Here is a 20,303-nt window from a genome sequence, read left to right as displayed (position 1 = left end):
TTCATCCCAAAGGGATTTCATTCCCTTTCCAACCTACTTCAACTGCCATCGACAGCACCGGGGCTCACATTAAACTTTAATTAGAATCACGCTCAGCCTGCCTTGTCTTGGTACTGACAGTCAGTGCTTGAAAACCATTTCCACCTGCACATTACCACCGATGGCCTTCTTCAATCTTTACAAGGACCAAATAAAGCCGACACAATACTTATATGCATTATACAGTACAGTGTGTGCAATACATTGCTAGCCTATATGCAAAAGTGGAGTTTAAAGGTGCTCTATACGAGATTGGGAGTATTTCTATTGCCTCCGCACGGCTCTCAACATGGCGACGGCTGAGTTAGCAGCTAACGATGCGCTAACAGTGGAAAAAACGCAACAGTACCGACAGAGCTAACAGTGTTTACCTGCACCTTTAAAGAGTGAAAGTCATATCAATGTAAAATTATTTACTGATTAATTATATCTGTTAAATGGGTTCAGAAAATAATGAATATAAAAAAATACACAATAAATATATATAAAAAAATAAATAAATTAAATTTACTATTCTGCCTTTGAATGACAAAATTATTTAGTTGATGAATTAATTATAAAATTAATTAATAGCTATTAAATATATAATGTATATGCGTTGGAGTCCTGCATCCCCCCGTCAGGGTTTATTTCACAACAATGACCGGCTCGCTGTACATTATCCCGCTTATTACACGGCTACTTACTTCAATCAATAATTTGACACAAAAATGGTCACTGTGAATCATGTGACTTCATTAATGCAACTCGTCATTATCATAATTCAGGGTTAGACTGTGATGCAGGTATGCAAAAGTAATACAAATACACTTTTTTTTAGAGAAAAAAAGATGTCCTGTGCAGATGCAGTTAATCTGTTGAAACACCCGGGAAGTCATTAAACTCACCCCGCTTGGGTCAAGTCAAACATACATATTTTGAACACATCAAATCGACCTGCTGGTCACTTATTCACTTTCATTGGCAGGGTTGAGAGAAGAGAAAATAAACAGTTTGCAAACTTGTAACCGCTTGTGTCTCCATGCTGCCGGCTGGGAAACGTACTGAGTCAACTATTCATTCCACTCTGCTCTGCTGTGCCTGCTCTTTATTTTCAATTACATTGTTGTATCTTTTCTTTTTTACACCTGTCTAAGACACATAAGACATTTCAGTGCTTTCAATTTCATTGATCATAACATTTGATGTAATCAAGAAAATATTGGGCACCTTTTAATCAAGCACATGGACATTGGATTTGCTTTAACCACTAGTTTTGTATCAAGTACAAAAAAGCTGTGTATATTCATCATGTTGTGCCTTGAGTTTTACACAAATTGTATTATCTTTGGCACCATACACTAAACATCTAAGTGATACTGTAAATGGTTAGCTAATCTGGTACTGTGAGTACATCATGATGCTGCAGTCTACAGTCCAGCAGAACAACAACACATCCGTTGCGTTTCACCTTGGCTCATCAGGGACGCCATTCCTCTCATGCAGAGTGAGGCTCTTCCCCTCAGTTTCTTTATTAACTGTGTCTATATGTTTCCCAGACTGTTGAGAAACCTTTTTGCCATTAGTAAAGGTTAATCGTTTATGCGCAGACAGCTGCAGTTTTCTGCGACACGGCCATCTGCAGCGAAGCAGCTCTCCGTAGGCCCTGCGGAAATCCCTGTTGAAGGCCGGATACAGGATGGGGTTGAGTGCCGAGTTAAAGTAGCCCAGCCACAGGATCACAGAGTTAAGTGTGTTAGGGGGGTTTGTCTTTTTCCTTATGCCCATGCAGGAGAAGAAGGTGAAGTAGGGGAACCAGCAGATGATGAAGGCCCCCAGCACGGCTGCCAGGGTCACCGTGGCTTTGTGCTCTCGTGCTATAGCTGCAGTCGATGCTGCGCGTGCAAACGATGGAGTGGCAGCACGGATACGCCGCACCTGAAAAGATCGGTTAAGGACAGGTTAGAGAGACAGACTCTGACTGACTCTGTGAATGTTATTTTAAAGGGACTGTTTGTAACTTTCAGAATTGCTTGTTAACAGCGACACCTGTGGCCGTTAAGTCAATGAAAGTCAGCGTCGGGCTCGCGCTCGCTCGCTCGCTCAACATAGACTTGAACGAGCATCGCTCAAAACAGTGAGACGACACATGTCAGCTAAAACCACAATATCACTCTATATTTCACCTGCTTGGCAATAATGTTAGCTGACCAGACGAAGGTCTTTCCATGAATCAATGCTGATCCTAGTGTTGGCTTTTGAAGCAGGAAGAGAAATGTTATCGTCTCCGACCGCTGCCGCAGGGAGACACCGGCACCCGGTCAGAGACGATAACATTTCTCGCTGCGGAGCCTCGTCACTTCACAACCTCTGTTGGTCTGGAGGAGCTGCAGCATTTATTTCTGCACAAACGTCCACTGTACATTCACTAGATATTCTCATAGCTAAACTAACTCTTCTGCAGTGTGTAGTGAGCGCGCATGAACGTGAGGTGGAGCGAGAACGCGTGCGGTGTGTGAGTGAAGGCAAGCAGGCAGAGGAGCGGTCTGAACAGCGTAGCCACGCGCATATACGAGCGCACATGGGAAACCGACCCGGTAGATTCATACGTGTAAAAAGTTACAAACAGTCCATTTAATAGCTGTTGTTTAAACTAATATGACATTTTTTCTTGATTCCCAAAATAGTAGCCTCAGATAGATGCAAAAAGTAATGCATGCCTTAAATTATGACATTTTATATCTCACCTTGGCATGTTCTACAAAATGAAAATAAACACTGACCTGTTCTCGTGCCACTCTGAATATGCAAAGATACATCCCACACATGAGCAGCAGAGGCAGGTAAAATGAGCCAAAGGCATAAACGAGAACATAGTTGTTATTCCATTCAAACTGGCAGTAGTGTCCCTCCTTGTCGTCGTCCTCCATGCCCCAGTCCAAGTGCTGCACTCTGTAGTCCGCCGTGTTCAAGCCCAGGTGGATGGGCACAAAGGACACGGCCAGTGACAAGGCCCAGATGGCGATCAGGGCCAGCGTCACCCTCAGAGGGGTTACTCTCCGAGAGTAGCTGAGGGGAGCTGAAATGGCCAGGTATCGGTCCACGCTGATGGCCATCAGGGTCAGGATGGAGGATGCGCACAGCATGACGTCCAGCGAGATGTAGATGTTACACAGGGATCCTCCGAGGGGCCAGTTTCCGCTGCGGAGCTCCACGGTGGCAGATAAGGGCAGCACCAGCAGGCCGAGCAGAAGATCTGCCACGGCCAGGGACACCACGAAGCAGTTAGCGATGCGCCACAGTCGGCGGCTGAGCCCCACGGCCAAGCACACCAGCACGTTCCCTCCGATGGTCAGAATGATAAAAGACACCAGGACCAGCCAGCGGAGAGCTGTGGAGATCATGGTGACCTCCTCCTCAGGCACCGGGTCACTGAGACAGAGCTACTGTTGGTATCTCAGTAGGAAATGTTTAAACAGGCTCATCCACTGCCAGTTCACTTCTCCATCAGACTATTTTTTACGCGGCTCCTTTGTTTAAAGGTAATGAGGTTCAGAAGTAGATCACAGAGTGTAAAGCACTTCCCAGCCATCTCTTTTTGCTCACAGCGCCAGTGCTGTAAACACTTCCCTGGTGAAGAACAAGCACAAAGGTTATTACTTGAAAATTCACCATATAAATGACATTCATGTATTTCAAAGTAAAGCATGTTTATCCCTCTGACATTTAATGAAAAAGTCTGATTGCGGCTGCCCGTTAAAGGTCAAATTACCAAAAATGGTCAAATGACTAGTATGAACAAGGCTTGAGAACATAGCTTTGTGTTACATAGATCTAGAAGGGAATGTATTCTAATCCTGATTTTGCACTAAATTATAGTCCCCCTACTTTGTGTTATCTAATACAGCATCATATACATAAAAAAGAAACAGCAAAATAAATCAGTACAGTAAATAATATATCAAATCAGATACTTTTTAGGTAAAATGCATGCTAACAACTGTTACAACAGTGTGCTTGGTTAATGATTGTTACAGATAAATGTTAATAAATCTAAATAAATGTTAATAAATAATATTAAATTCAATTATTATATTATTATTACAAATTATTAAAGATGTCTAAGCTGATTGTAGATGTAAATTCCATTAAGTTGCTATAAAGCCAAGTTAAATATTGCAACATCCATGCAGCAGTGATTCCTTTCCATATATCGAATAAAGTAAAATCTATTCTCATATCAGCAACACCAGTGTAGTGGTATTATCCATCATAACGCTAAACCCGTCATGACATCCCCAGTCTTCCTCGTGGCAAGGCTGATTTTATGACATTAGCTGACGTCATACAGCTTATACATTATAGCCCTTACACTAACACATGGGACTATAGAACAATAAAAGGGTTGTGTTCTAAACATGTTATCTGCAGGGCTTATAGGCTGGCCTGGGGGTACACGTGGAACAAGTAATGGACCTGGAGGATCAGCAGCACAGAGACAGATAAAGAGAATGGATCGTTGCATAAACATGTGTTGAGGTCGGGGAGCTGTCCCCTAGAGACGGGGAAATTTACTATAGAGAGAGAGAGAGCATTTGCTAAAGCGTGGGCTACTCTATATTGTAAATCACTGTCAGGCTAATTCAAGACAAGATCTCCAAAACAATCATAAAACATTCTGCCACAGTCCAAGGAGTAAAGTAAACAAACCCAAGCTCTCCATTCCTCGGTATCCAACCACATACCTTTTTCTTTTGAAAATGTACTTTAAGACATTTTATTGGCTACTTTTAGAATATTAAAGGGGACATATTATGAAAAACTCACCTTCATACTTCATACTTCATACTAAGAAATGGCAACAAAGCCCAACTTTTTGGTGGCGAGCACAGCATAAACATGAGCTCTAACTGTCTCGCGAGCATAGACTGCTCTCCTCCGCCGGGAAACAACAGTTGATGTAGCTCTGTTGTCGTCCGGGTGGAAACAGTAGAGCTTAAACACACTGTTCAATTCCAGAAACAGGCTAAGATAATCAAAAGGAAAAAAGTGTGAAAATTTGTCATAAATTGGGGAAAATATGGGAGAATTGTGACCGCGGGAGGAAACCGAGAGAGGACAATGAAAAACGTAAGTCTCGCGGGAGAATCATGAGGGTTGGCAAGTATGCATCTTTTCAGTGCTTGTGCTCATTCATTTGGGTATCTGGAATGCCTACCAACCCACAAACTGTGAAATAAGACAACCCAGTCAGTTTTTGTGGGCTGTCTTGATCAGAAAACATGCCATTCAATAAGCCATTTAGATTTGGCTCCCCTTCCTATGTCACCATTTTTTTTTCTTGCAAGCCAATCAGAGCAGACTGGGCTTTCTTAAAGAGACAGGCGCTAAAACGGAGCGTTTCAGACAGAGGGTGAATACAGGTATATTCAGACAGCCAGTATGAGAAAAATAATGTGTTTTTTCAACATTAAAGCATGTAAACGTGTTCTAGTAGAAACCTTAAACACAAGTATGAACAAGGAAATTAGCATGATATGTTCCCTTTACTCAAAATTAGTCAAATATGGTCCATCTGGATCACCAGACTGGCATATTTCTGCAAGGTGTTCTTTCAAAGCCCCAGCTGTCGAACCTTGCAGGTAAGCTTAGCTATTTTTTTCATTCTTTTTTTTTTTTTTTTTTTTAATCATCAGCCTGATTCTGAAAATCAAGGGCAACTTTAAACAACAGCTAATATAATTAAATGATATCAATCCAGTATGTGCGTTTCATATTTCACGCGTTGCTCCTGCATCAACAGCAAGCTTTACATTTCATCACTCTTTAAACACATTTGGAATTTAGAATAAATTAAGAGGGACAAGTATAGTACAGTAATGCTGTGTTTCTAAAGTTTTCTAGTGTTTTACAATTAACACTAATGCAGATGCTATTGGCCAATATAGAAAGTATAGTCCATCTCCAACTGCCTGAGACTGCTGTTTGTCAGAGTATATATTCTGCATGTTTGATAGTGTTGTTTTTAATATGCTATCAGCTTCCTTATTACCACAAGGCCATCTGATGTACTCCCATAAAAAATAGATGACATTTGGCATGGACTGATAGTTCTCAAATTCTCTAATTAAGGTTTGATGATTATGAAGCAGAGGCAATAGCCGACTGATAGTGACATTGGTCCTTGGTACTGTATATCACATCACTCTCAATCCGGTGTACGTGCAGCTATGGCTTTAAAACCACATGTGACCTCTGTTTATTTCACTTTATTAAGTCTATTTTAGCATCTTCAAACTTTAAAATGGGCACAAAATATGACTGATCTTGTATTATCTACTTCAAGTGAAATCATCTCATGGTTAAATCCACACAAGCTCCCAAGTGCTGTTTGATGCATAGTTGAACTCCTGAACTAGTTTTTGTATTTTTAAAAATCTGTAATTTCACTTTTACTTATAGGTATACAGGCCTACAGTGTGTAGGATTTGGCGGCATCTAGGTGGTGTGGTTGCGGATTGCAACCAACCGAGTACCGCTCACTCCTGTCTTTCCAAGACTGCCGTAATGGGAGCTGCAGAGCGCAAAACCACGGTAACGCCATTTTCCTCGCTTAGAGGCCATCCTTACCATAACAACTCTACTCTAGGCGGTTAGCGGTACCACCGTTTTGCACTCTGCAGCTCACATTACCGCAGTTTCACAAGCGTGTCGGAGAACTACAGTACTAAGTTGCATAAAGCTCTCACTAGAGCCAGTGTTTGGTTTGTCCGTTCTGGGCTACTGTAGAAACATGGCAGAGCAACATGGCGGACTCCGTGAAGAGGACCCGCTCCCTTTGTAGATATGAAGGGCTCATTCTAAGCTTACGAAAACACAATAATTCTTCTTCTTAATTTAATAGATCTCCCGAAATGTTACACACTGTACTACCTTTTAAAACTAGTATCGCACGTTGCTACATTTCAAGTTTCATCTGTTTCAGAGTAAAACAAAAAGTCACATGAAAAAGTCCTGATAAATTGTTGGAAAATAGAACAGAGGAAAGATATCAAATCAGCAGCTGCAGCAGAGAAGAAGCTTTTTAGCTCTTATACAGGTACCATATGTCCATCTGGACTAGACCACGCCTCAATAACCTCTCCATCCAAACACAGTGACACACAAGCAATATTCTATAATAAGTATGGTAGATAATAGATATCAGTACCTCCAACTTTATGACACCTGGTAAACAACACACTGCTTGCGCTTTCATGCTTAGTTCAAGAAAGAATATGTCAAATGTGTAGTAACTACAAACACAAGGAAGTACGGATTAGCAGGTTCTTTGTCTTTTGTTTTTATGGCAATGATTGTGACCCTATTCAGGCTTTTCCAAACATGATATCATCCCTGCTGTGACGACAGATATGATAACATGAAGTGTTTACAGAGACAATGATAAGAGGAGCGGATATAAAGTTATGATGTTTAAGTCAGGATGGAGGAAATTATGGGGTGTTTGAATAATGATTTCTATATGATGAAGTATAATTAAAACAGAACAAACGATTTGTTATTATTATTATTATTATTATTATTATTATTACAACCACTGCAAGCAAACTCCACAGATAATTTCCTAACCCAGCTGACTGCTGGTAGTGAATGTGTCCATAAAAATCAACTCATAATGCAGTAGTCTACTTTAAGAATTGAAAAACACACACAAAAGTCATAAAAGTTTATGTGACGTACTACAAAGGTTACTGTAGGTCCATGGGTGTAATTTCCACTGGGGATGAAAGAGTGGCTTTTTTGCTGTGGTTGCCATGGTAATCAACCTCCAAATCAGTATTGAATGCTTTGTCTCTATTGTTTTACTTTAATTTTATTTTTTTTTATATTTAAGCATGTAATAATAATGTATAAATCCCCAAAATAGCCCATGAAATAAGGAATAATCCCACAACATTATTCATTATTCATATTCAAGATTAATTATTATTAGTTATTCTAAGACAAATATTGCTGTTTGTTGTGTGTATAGAGGTGTGTGTGTACAGTAGTGCGGCAGCGGCACTGTCCTGGGCACTGAGACGGGGGAGATGGAGACAGACAGACAGAAGAACATGTCAGCCTGTTGCGCCGCCGCGTTTGTTATACTACCATTATTCTGAAAAGTAATATAACTACATGTAAATACCAATTTTACTATACGTTAGGAGTTTCTGAGAAAGTACCACAAAAAAGCACAAACATTCCTTTGAATTTTAATTGACAGTGAAATTCCCAGCCATGCTGCTTCACATGAGATACATGTATGGCTGCAATACAAAAATGAATTAATTTATATAATAATAAATTTGTTATAATACTTTACACTGTACACGATAGTTAATAGCTCATCTCGAATGAAGATTTTTCTCTTGTTTTCTCAAGCACTTTCGTTAAAGCTAGGGTTGGTAATCTTGAGAAACCAGCACTAGATTTTAAAAACGATCCAACCGAAAAGCTCAGCCCAGTGTTGTCAACTATTTTCCAATGAAAGTAACTAGCAGCACTAGCTCCAAAAGTCCCAAAATCTAGCGAGAAAGACGCCAAGTCGCCAACACTGACAGCCCGTCCCTTCAGGCCTTGCTCCAAAGCTACTCCCCCAAAATTATCATTATGAACGTAAACAACAAACAAGGCTATTGTTAGCATGCTAAAAAATCTTGACAGCTGTGAGTGCACTCACAGCTGTCAAGATAGCAGCTTGTGGAAAACTCCGGTGAAGGGCAATGAGTACAGAGAATGCACAGAGTGCACGCTGGCAGGTTGTTAAAGGTTACCAACTCTAGCTTTAAGTAATTCAAAGTAGCCATTGTTTCAGCTCTACCTGGCCATTCACAGAATCCAAGGTTTTAATGTTTTCAATCATGTCAATAGATTCCCCTCAGGGATAAACACTGCTTGTTCCCATGGCGACTTTGTTTGTCCAGCACTGACAGAGTTTAGATCGAGCAGTGTCCCTGCTCTCATTCGGTGCCGCAAGGACCAGGCTTCACTGGCCATAATGAGTTTAAAACTAAACTCAAACAAAAGCCACGTTTGTCTCCACTTTCATTTTGCAGTGTTGACTACGGTAACAGGTGAAACACAACGCCACAGTATGATGAGAACCTGAGATCATTTTACAATTCATTGCATAATTCATTTGCTTAAGGCAGTCTAAGAAAAGTGGCAAAAATCTATACCATATGTCGTCATTAATAAGTCATATTGGCTGTTTTAGCCATGCACAGCATATCCTAATGCTTGTGTGTTATCACTTGTCTCATCCGCAGTAAATATATGACATCATGTTTCTGTTTGGCAGCTGTTAATATAATAGAAGTATAAATGTGCACACAAAGGTCAGAGAAGCTAAAAGTCCCTCTCAGGACAGGGAATATAAAAAAAGCAATGCATCATGGAACAAATTAAGTCTTGCTGCTGAGGTAGATGAGTCAACAGTGTGTGATAACAATGTGGCAAAACATCCGGCCCAGAACGACACAAGCTGGGCCAACAATATAGATCAATGATCTAACAACGAGTGAAAAGTGAAACCGGTAGGAGCAGTATGCGAAACCCTTTGGCGATTTGCCCAAGTCACGTCCAAGGAGAAGTTATACGACTTGTGTACAGTACTTGTCCTCTTGCACTTTTTTTCCTGCCACAAACTGATAAAAAAGGACATTTTTTACTCCATTAGGTTATCCAGGATGGGCTGTTTCCATTAATCTTTTCTTGCTTTGTACTGTAGCTGGTTGGAACAATTCCCACATGGTTGCCAGTAATCATATCAAGGAGCTACACTGTCACGTTTCTACTGTACAGTATGAAGATGTCAGCAAGAGATAGTGATGCAATTGACTAAGTTATAAAACATTAAACTGTGATTTAAATACAGATTAAACAACCAAGGGCGATAGTAAAAAAAAAGTTCACAGTATATTTTAAGACCATATACCTGCATACATGAATACATATTTTATCACTCTTGTAATGAAATATTAAAAGTCTAAAACCTTGCCTGCTGGCCAAAATGGCCATCCAACCATTACCATCCTTGTCCAACATTAAACCCTGACACTCTCCCTCTTATATAGGGCTAAAATATAATATGTGTGAGATATACTGTGGCAGTATACTTCTGCTTGAACTAAACCTCCACTCTGGTGAATGTGTAACCAGACAAAAGGAGACACAAATGAATCACTAAGCAACACATTCATGCATACATATACATATCTGAGACTTAACACAAACACCAAACATGTCTTCTTGCATGAACCTTGTAAAGTGTTGCTACCTTCAGTGTCATTTCCTAAATAATCTTGTCTAAAGTGTGTTGACTCACCTCACATGGTTTGTCTAAAACGTCCGTCTGAGCCCAATCTTCCTCCCAGATCATGACCGTTCTGCTCTGCTTCCTTGATCCTGCTTAAGTGTAAACTTATTTCTCTCTCTCTTTATCTCCTCCCTCTCTCTCTCTCTCTCTCCCTGTTGCTGTCCTCATAGGCATGTGCAGACAGACACATGTAATCCACATCTGCACTTTAACTCCCTCTAGTGCATCCATTCATTGATTGCCCAAGGGCATTGTCACTGTTGTTTTATCTTAAACATATTTCCTCTTACAACAAGGGTATTTTCAAAGGGCACAACAGCGTCTCAACAGATTAAGATTGTGTGGTAACACTTCATTTTACAGTTCTGCAATTTGCATGGCAGTTAGGTGATAATTAGCAAGTAAGCTATTTGAAAAATTCTTTGGAATTACTGCCAAATTACCCCAATATTTACCTCAAAATGTATCGAAAATTACTTTATATTAATTATAAACTAAAATAGCATATAATCGTTAAAATAGGACCTTTAGGCTTGAGAAGCGGCTGTGCGCTGCTCTTCATCGGAGGTGGAAAACCAAAACTAATAGAAGACACTTCTGATCAGGCACAAATCTCACCATAATGTGACTTATTGTCTACACAAATGTAATGATTCAGGGAGTGTTTTTATGAAATTACGAAGAAGTTATTTGCTAATAAATTAAATGTAAAATTATTTAATAATGAAATAATGTTTACAATAAAGTCATTTTCGATACACTTTTAGGTAAATATTGGGGTAATTCGGCAGTAATTCCAAAGAAATTTCAAATAGGTTACTTGCTAATTATCACCTAATTACCATGAAATTTGCGGACCTGTAAAATGAAGTGTTAACGATTGTGTTTAACAAATATGGACTTTTAAGATGCACCCAATATTGAGTCATCACCTCATGTCTTCATTGCATGTTTTTGTAGCCTCTCTATTTTGCTTATGTAGTGTACAGTAAGTATATGGATATGGTTGGGGGAGAGCGGGGCAAGGTGAGCCACGATTTACTCACTTTACAGTATCTAATTGTATTGTGTAGTTTTGATATTAAATGACTTGCTAAAAAAGTTATCTCTGCACAAATTGCCCCATCAGCATGTGGAGAAGATATGTTGAGCTAAAGCAGCATTACATTTGAACACATTTGTAGGATTTTAGAAGAAAACTACACAGAAGGAAGACAAGCAAAAACGGACACATTTCAGGGGATCTATTAGCAGAAATGGAATATAATAACTAAACAAATACTGGCTCTAGAGAGAGCCTTTTATGTTTTTACGTTAGTGAAGACCACCGTAGTTCTCCGACATGCTTGTGAAGCGCAGAGTGCAAAACCGTGGTAACGCAAGCTGCCCTTTGGTTTCTCCTAAATCAGCGTTATTGTGGTAAGGATGGCCCCTGAGCGAGGTGAACGGCGATACCGCTGTTTTGCACTCACCGGCTCACGTCACCACAATCTTGGAAAGGGAGGAGTGAGCGGAGGGTTGGTTGCAATCTGCAACCACACCACTAGATGTTGCCAAATCCTACACACTGTACCTTTAATTAAATTGCAGTTAACAAAACCACAGGTCATAGTGGCTGTAGATTAGGAACAATGGTGCTTTGAGCTAAATGCTAAAATTAATAACATATTGATAATTAATTATTTATGGCGCCAGATGAAAAGTCAGGAACACCACAGTGATTCATCCTGACGGACGTGAATGTCATAACAAACTTGTATGACAATCCAACCAATAGTTAAGTTGTTGAGATATCATAGTCAGGACCAAAGCGATGGACAGACTGACTAACAGACCGCCGCTGGCTGAAACGATATGATTTGAGAACTAATCTCTTTCACTTGTCTGCTGATCTTTGTTATTTCAAATTAAGCATCCTGCCTGTGATCCGCTAGTTAATTAGCTATGCTATGACCTTCCTAGATCACAAAAAACATTGTGTTGACTCAATACAAAAAGGCATCATGATTTTTGTGAGTTCCCGAGTAGCCTCTATGATATTTAAATTTGCCAGTTTGTCCTCAGATTAAGTGGTCTGCTTGTCCTGCTCTGTACATTAGGATTTACTTCAACCAAGAGAGTCACCGTCCTCCAAATTCTTCTCTCCAGGCAGTCCAATTGTGCATATCTGTCACTGAAATCCCACGTATCGCAGCGACACACTTTTAGATGTGAACGCATACACATTAATATCAGGTTATATCCTTGTTTAACTAAAAAAAAACAGCCTTTTATTGTTGCTTTAGATGCATGATTAGATAAGGGTTAAAAAAGATTACCAACAGGAAGATTAGTGTGTTTGTTGGTTGGAATATTAATATCCTTGGTCCAAGAGGGAGCCATAAAATAACATATCAAGGGAGGAGGAGAGGGCCTGAGAATCACAGTGGCTGGCAGGACTGTTTGTTCAACTAGAAATAGCAGTGCGCTATACGCTCCATAAAACTGACCGGGTCAACGGGGGCAACGGAGACACATTTTTCAAGTGGAGAACAAATTAAGCATTAAGAATGTTAAGTAATAAGTGAACTCATTTGGCTGCACTTGTCCAGAAATGAACGCTCAGTAAGCAAAACCAGAGCATGGCGAAAAATCTTGTTATATTAATCCATAGATTAAATACAAAGGAGGTATAATGAACCGTAATTTGTATTATCTCGTGCTTTACGCCACTTCTTCTTTCTTTAGCAAACATAGTATTGCAATATAAACAAACATAATTGTGTCAAAAGACACAAAAAGAACACTCTTCAAAAAAAAAAAAAATTTAATTAATAAATAATTTAAAAAAGGAAAATAAATAAATACTGAAAAAAAAATACAATATTAATAATAATACATATTACCAATAATAAATGAAACACTTATAATAATCATGATAACAATAATAATGAAAGTAATACTATTGCTTGTATAACTTCACCTACAAAATGTTCGAGCCAACATATCAAGCCCATAACCAGCCTCACACTCTCCCCTCAAAATACAGATGTAATTATAATTTGGCTGTTGATAGTTAAAACAAATAAAAAAGTGCTTCATCTTAATTATTAAAGAAGTTAGCGTTAGCGAAGTTAGAAGTTAGTGTTTCTATTCAATTTTAACATGCATCATAAAAGGAGCTCTGCATGCACTTGAAATGTAAGAAAAAACATCAAGAATGTCCTTCTTTATGTGTTATTATAGGTACTTTAGACTCTTTTCTCCCACCTGCTGGACATAAGTAGGTAGTGAACTATGGTCAATGCAAGTACCGAGTTATTAGAGTCAGCATTAATAATCTAATAATCTAATATGCAACATGACATTGGATTCTGCATGCTTAAATAAATACTTCCACCATTCCACCACTAGAGTTGGCATAGGGTGTTACAGCATTCAACATATTATGGATATGTGCTGTAATATAAACTCACCTTGGACTTTTTACATTTACGTGGGTTTTATTTGACAGATAATCAAATGACCGAGCACTTATGAGTGCTGTGAAGTTGCATGCTTGTGTATGAGTGTTGTTTGTATACTTTGTGTACCGGCGGTGATGACTGTGTATATGTTCAGGCTTATCTGGCCGTAGAATACGATTCTTCTCAGCCAATAACAGGAATTAAAAAGGCCTCCCAGCTGCGTCGTCTGCCAATCATCCTCATTCACACTGGTGTGCTAACAAGATGTGAGTGAGCCTGAAGTGATGTTTCTGACTAACAAGCTTTTTCTCACTGTTTCAAGGCCGCTGGTCTGACCTGCTTCGTGTTGATGCAGCGCCAGATCCGCGCTTTCTTCTATCATCAAAGCTGTCTTCTAAATCAAATAGAAAACACTGTTCCTGGCTGAAATACCTCAGCAACTACTGGATGGGCTCCCAAAACATTTTCTACTGATATTCAATGTTTCTATAGAGGATCAATTCTAATGACTTTGGTTTATTTCACTCATTCAGTGAACCATCCTCAGTGAGACATCTGTGAGATGGATTGCTTTTATTTTTCATTGAAATATCTCAACAATTATTGGATGGATTGCACATGAATTCATATTCTACGCATGATGAATTATAATGACTTTCGGTGATCCTTTAACTGTTAATCTTTCACTGTCAAAAGGTCAAAATTCTAATGTCCAATACTTTGGTTTATAAGCATACCTTCAAAACTAATGATCTAATTGTCAAAAAAATAACTAAATAAATAACTAAATAAATGACTAAATAAATAAATGAATGAATGAATACATAAATAAATAAATATGCCATTAAATGAACCACAAATAATATTAAAAATAAATGTAGGCATTCATTAATAAAATGTGACAGAAATTTATATTTCTCTGTTAATTTGCTTCATTTAATTATCTTTGTATTACTTCCCGTATTTACCTACTCTTCTATTTAATTTAGTCTTTTATTTATTTATCTATTTATTTTGTGAACTTTTTAATTTATTTATTAATTTTTTACTTTGGCAGGTTTTGTCCTCCATAGTAAAGCATGTTAATTAGCATTTAGCATGAGAACAGCCGCACAGAACAACTAGTGTGGCTGTAGACTCTCAGAGCCGGGCTACTGTATGCCTTGAAAAGTACTGGTTCATTAATATGATGTGTTGTCCGACCATGATGGTCAGCAAAAGTGTTCATAGCTGTTCCGAACTGCCACACTTGAAGGCGGGGTGAAAAACTGGCCATCAGAGAGAGAGAGGGGGGGGGGAGAGATGCAATAATTGTTTAAATGTGGGGATAGCAGTGCACATTTTCAGACAGTCTCGGCTGGAAGGCAGAATAGTGTTGCACTCGTTTGTACACATCAAAAGTGACAGAAATAGTTGTTGTATAAAGAATGAAAAAAGGGGGATAAAGAGAGAAGTTGAAACCCCGGCTCCTCCATCTCCTCCACACAGCAGTGTGAATGCCGAATCGACATTTTTCGGAAACTTACCCCTCATTACAGAAGTAACCTGAAGCTGTCCTTACATGTTTTACATTGTTGGTTTATTTATCTAGGGGTGGTTGAATTTGTTTTGAAGTTGTTGATATGCATAAATCTTTTGCTTGCATTTTGTGTGTTTGTATGTGTGTGGTATCGCTGTGTGACATGATCCTTGTCTATCCCTAAATAAATTGCCCCCTTTGGGACAATAAAGGTAGTCATAATGAAGCCGATGTTTTGCTTAACATTTTTCACCGTTTGTATAATAGTCTTTATAAGAGGAAAAGCATACAAGAATCAGAATCAGCTTTAATGGCCGAGTAAGTATGAACACATGCAAGGAAATTGACTCTGGTATTTTGTTAACATATGAGCTGGCTTATATCTTTTACAATTGAAAGGTACTTATGAAATAGTCAGTCAAGCTATAGTTTATAACTATTCAAGAACACTTGCACACTAGGCTGTGTGTGTGTTTATGAGTGGTCATGAAGCATTATAAATGCATTATAATTCACTCTGAATGCCCTCATAATTGGCTATAGATGTGGTCTTCAGAACTTGAACGTGTTACTGAAAACAGGTGACAATTCAAAATACAAAAATATAATGGAATATAATACAGTGAATGTGCAGAAAGTTTTGAACATGAGCATAAATCTTGCTGAAACTCATATGAGCTATTAAAGTCCAGGGGCTTATAGATGAATTACAATTAATTGATGTAGGCTATTTTTTGACATGAATGCACATTTAAAGAGGTTACTTACTTCCCCAAAAAGAAGACACAAAAGAGGAGAGGAAAGAGTAAATCAGGCCTACATGGGTGTTGACTCAGCGGCGATCACATTAAAGTGGAAGTAGGCAGAATATTTTTGGCATCATTGGAAAAAAAAATCCATAATAACCTTTCAGCATATTGCAATTCAAGTGTTCTGAGAGAAAACTAGACTTCTGCACCTCCTCATGGCTCTGTTTTAAGACCTTGGAAAATCTAGCCCTTTGGCCAATCACAGGTCATTTCAGAGAGAGAGAGAGAGAGAGAGAGAGCGTTCCTATTGGCTGTTCATTCAATGGAGGCAGCCTTCAGTCACTCGTGAACTTCAATCATACGGACAACTGTTTGCAACATCCATACGGATTAATCACATTGACAACACAAGATGGCGGCAGCGCCTTGATGATGTCAGATTTCATTCAGTATTCTCACATTTCATTCCATATTCTCAGGTTTCATTCTATATAAATATAATGCACACAACACAATTCAATTTGTAACCGTTAGACATTAGTGCAATGATGCAGAGTGCTTGAATAAATATGGAAAGATTAATGTAACAGGTTGCTTTATGTAGGTAGATATCACAGTATACACAGTAGTGTATACAGCAATGCTTATTTTTATATTCATATAGTGCTCCCTGTTTGTGACCCTTAAAAACAACAAGGTGATAGGTGATCTCCAGTGATCATATTCATAATTACAAAGACATTTAAATCCTGTCCCGTAAAAGTGTGATATGTGCCACCATCAGCGCTCCCACACACTTTCATCATTCTTATTAACGCGTTCAACGCGATGGAAGCCAGGAAAACACAATCCACAGACTGAAGAATGGAAATTGCTTTTTGTTTCATGCAGTATTATTAAGCCAAATTATATCACGTTCAAGGCCATATAGAAGCCCAAGGCGATTGCCTGCTCTGTTGTAAAGAGATTCAGCCGGTGGTCTCGCCCTCCTATTCCATTGTGCTCTGTCATATTACATTTCCATCCCAGGGGAAGCCAATCTCTGACATCTCAGTGGATTACTGCTCCTCTGCAGCCCCTCTGGAGGACACTCGACCCTGGGAGGAGGAGGAGGAGGAAAAGGAGTGCGAATAAAACCCCAATCTGCCCTTCTCGGCCCTCTTCCACTCCTCTTTGTCCCCAAGGAAGACTGCCACTGCGTCTCCATGTCAAAATGAGTCATTAGTTGTGTCTGTGAATCAAAGCGGCGGCAGCAATGTTTCCATATGGAGAAACAGGGAAGAGGTTGTAGTGTTTATGTTTGGTGGACATAATGGCAGAAAAGAAGTTGCATATTAATAAACCAAATCTGATATAAACTGCCAAACAAATACTGACATGGGAACTAAAAACATCTGCATAGTTTTACCGGAAACTTGGCACAGATACTGAATATTTCGGCAAATTTGGCACGTAGCTTTTTGTCCACATGTAATGAGGTCACGAGGCTACAACTCGCTAATTTGAGCATGCTTACTTGACAGCCATACTGATGTACATCCGGACCACCACATGCTATAATTTAATTGCATAACACCCTCCCATTCCGGACAAATGGATGCTGTTTCTGTACCTATACTCACATCTGCCTGAAAGAGCACATTTGTTCTCTCACTTTTAACATTTAGTTTCCTATTTGTAATGTAACACTTTATTAAATGAACCAAATTTGAATAAGGGTTAGACCTATTTTCAAGTTGATGTTTTGAAGCCATGTTATTAAATTAGATTAAATGTAATACTCTTTGAATTAAACTTTTGTCAACAATAGTGTGTAGGGTTCCATAATATAGTGTAAATTAAATATATAAATATATTAACTTTACTGAAGTTGCCTCCATAATAAGGTGCCAATATGGCACTATAAAAATAACATGTAAAATTAGGTAAACTCGGCTTTAAAGGAACAATATGTAGTACTGACAGCTAGTATTTTGAAATGGGCCCTGCAGTCCAAATTCAAAACATTGGAACTATGGCCCGTCTGCTCCTCCGGTGTGACTGATAGCAGTTAGCGTAGTGTGTTAGCATCACGGCGTTAGCTTCTGTAGTCCCAATCACTTCATTTGTATGATTTATTACAGTAAATATGACATATTGGTTCTTTAAATGTATATTTATATCAATCAGAGTTCAATTGCAACTGAAAAAAAAACATTTCTTAACTTTTTTTTAAACTTTTAAACACCCATTCCAATGATTCTACATCCTGTTAAGGTGGCCAACCGTCATCACAGTTAGTTGTAGCCACTCTCAGGTATAATACCCAACATGCATAGGGCTGGGTTCTTTGTCAGGGTCTGGGCCGCATTAAACAACTGATTTACAAACTCTTTAACCTTGTCACAGTCATATGTGTGAAAACAAATGTTATTCAAAATCTGTAGCGGCATATGTACATGCAACTGAAAATTGTCTTTCCATATTTTCTCTACAACACAGGAAATTGCTGACAGCGGGCTGAAATGTTACACAAACCTAAGTCATAAGCAAAGATAAATGTACTATTGTTATGTCTTCCAAGAGAGACAAACACAGCCTTTGTTATTTCATTACAACCAATGCAGAAGATATACTGACAAAGTTGTCAAACTGCCATATCAAGCAGTTCCTCAGTGCTAGATTAAGGCTTTAATCATATTTGGCTTGCTAAAATCACACTCTTTACCCCACCGGTGATCAGTCTTACCAAGTGCAAGATAAAGACAACAACTTGCATGACATATAATAAATAATAAGAGCTCTCTGCCCCTCTTGTTATTGAAATCCATGCAGTCCTTCACAGGGAGAAGCAGGATATTTACCAATTAGCACTCTAGGTGTCACAGCAAGGTTAGAATCTGAGAGTGCATTTCACAGTGTAAATCCTCATCATCATGACACTGTCAGAGTTCATTTACAGGAGAAAAACGGCCACTAATTGATATTTAAACAGATTACAAACCCAGAGCTAAACGGACTTGAGATTTTTAAAGTTCACATCAGCACCAGATATTTAAGTCTGTTCAGTTTGCCGTATAATCCTGTTATTAGTATGTATTCATTAGCATCCTGTAGATGTAGCTATTCACACTTCACTGTGCTGGAAAGAAGAATAACAGGGCAATTTGCACAGAATGTCAGTCTAAAATGTCTAAATGTCTGTCAAGTGCATGGCAGGCTGCCTTAGCTGGGAGAAAAGCACTGCAGTGGAAATGAGTTTGTCCTCTCTAAAACTGCCTCACATGGGGTGGACACAACATAAAACATGTAGCCTAAAAGATATTGCCATAATTATTACCCTTAGCTCATAATGCAAATCCACTTTTTGTCCTATTATGCCTTTTGAAGAGTGACAGAAATGATATCTCTATGCTGTCGTTCCTAAATTTCAAAAGAAAGGTTCACTTCTGGTGAAATGGCCTTGCCTTTTTACCTTACCTTATGTAACACTTGACGCCGTACTGCTTTGTCAAATGATTAGCATATGTTTTACTGGATTAGTAAAAGCATGCATGAATCATTGCTGCCACATACGGCTTACTGTGGTGCAGAAATGCTAAAAAATGCAAATCAACACCAGTGGCCTTTTCAGGATAGTGTGAGTGTGTTTGTCAGTTTGCACAGAGTAATTTAATGTGGCTCTAGGGATGGAAATGTGTGTCTGACCATCGGCTGGTCCAACACTTTGGTCCAGACTGAAATATCTTAACAATACAGACATGCTCTGTGTCAAAATGCTGCACATTATTACAGTTTTTTTTGCAAATGCCAAGACACAACAACTTATATCTATTGACTAGGTATGCTAAACCATGAGCACATTGTCTGCTTTTCACTAAGGTCGAAATTCTAAAACACACTTTTTGCAAATAACTGCACATGGTTATCTACATTAGACATTTAAAACTAAAAACCTGTGTGTTCTGTTTGCTAAACATTGAAATATCATACTCAAGTATCAATCTCCTGCACCCAGGATGTACCTGTGAAAACACCTGTAATCAGTTAGATCACTTAGAAATCAGAGCTTGAACACTATAAATAGGATTTGCTCTTTGGTGTGCACAACAATGGAGAGAGTGTTAGAGGACTGTAATTGCAATATATTGTATTTTGTATACAGTACAATACAGTAACTATGTTCATGTCATCTTCAGTTAAAGTAATTGTGTCTGATACTGTTATGAGTA

At 38.8% G+C, this 20,303-nt stretch overlaps 1 protein-coding gene across 1 annotated transcript; it reads right to left on the bottom strand.

Moving 5' to 3' along the window:
- Positions 1-766: 766 nt before the first annotated feature.
- On the bottom strand, positions 767-10,462 carry hrh2b (histamine receptor H2b). Its single transcript, XM_037747831.1, has 3 exons — positions 10,388-10,462; positions 2,802-3,648; positions 767-1,956 (listed from the first exon to the last, which is right to left on the bottom strand). Exons 2-3 carry the CDS (start codon positions 3,420-3,422, stop codon positions 1,486-1,488), a joined length of 1,092 nt encoding a protein of 363 aa, XP_037603759.1. The 5' UTR covers positions 3,423-3,648; positions 10,388-10,462; the 3' UTR covers positions 767-1,485.
- Positions 10,463-20,303: the final 9,841 nt, after the last annotated feature.

Source organism: Sebastes umbrosus, chromosome 17, assembly GCF_015220745.1.
Source record: "Sebastes umbrosus isolate fSebUmb1 chromosome 17, fSebUmb1.pri, whole genome shotgun sequence".
Classification (NCBI taxonomy): Eukaryota; Metazoa; Chordata; class Actinopteri; order Perciformes; family Sebastidae; genus Sebastes; species Sebastes umbrosus.
Note: the sequence above shows the minus strand (reverse complement) of the source record. Positions and strands in the feature narration are given on the sequence as shown.

Coding starts and splice junctions, on each gene's coding strand:
- hrh2b (XM_037747831.1), bottom strand. CDS start 3,422: ATGATCTCCACAGCTCTCCGCTGGCTGGTCCTGGTGTCTTTTATCATT. Junction 1,957..2,801: donor TCAGAGTGGCACGAGAACAG/GTCAGTGTTTAT, acceptor CGATCTTTTCAG/GTGCGGCGTATCCGTGCTGC.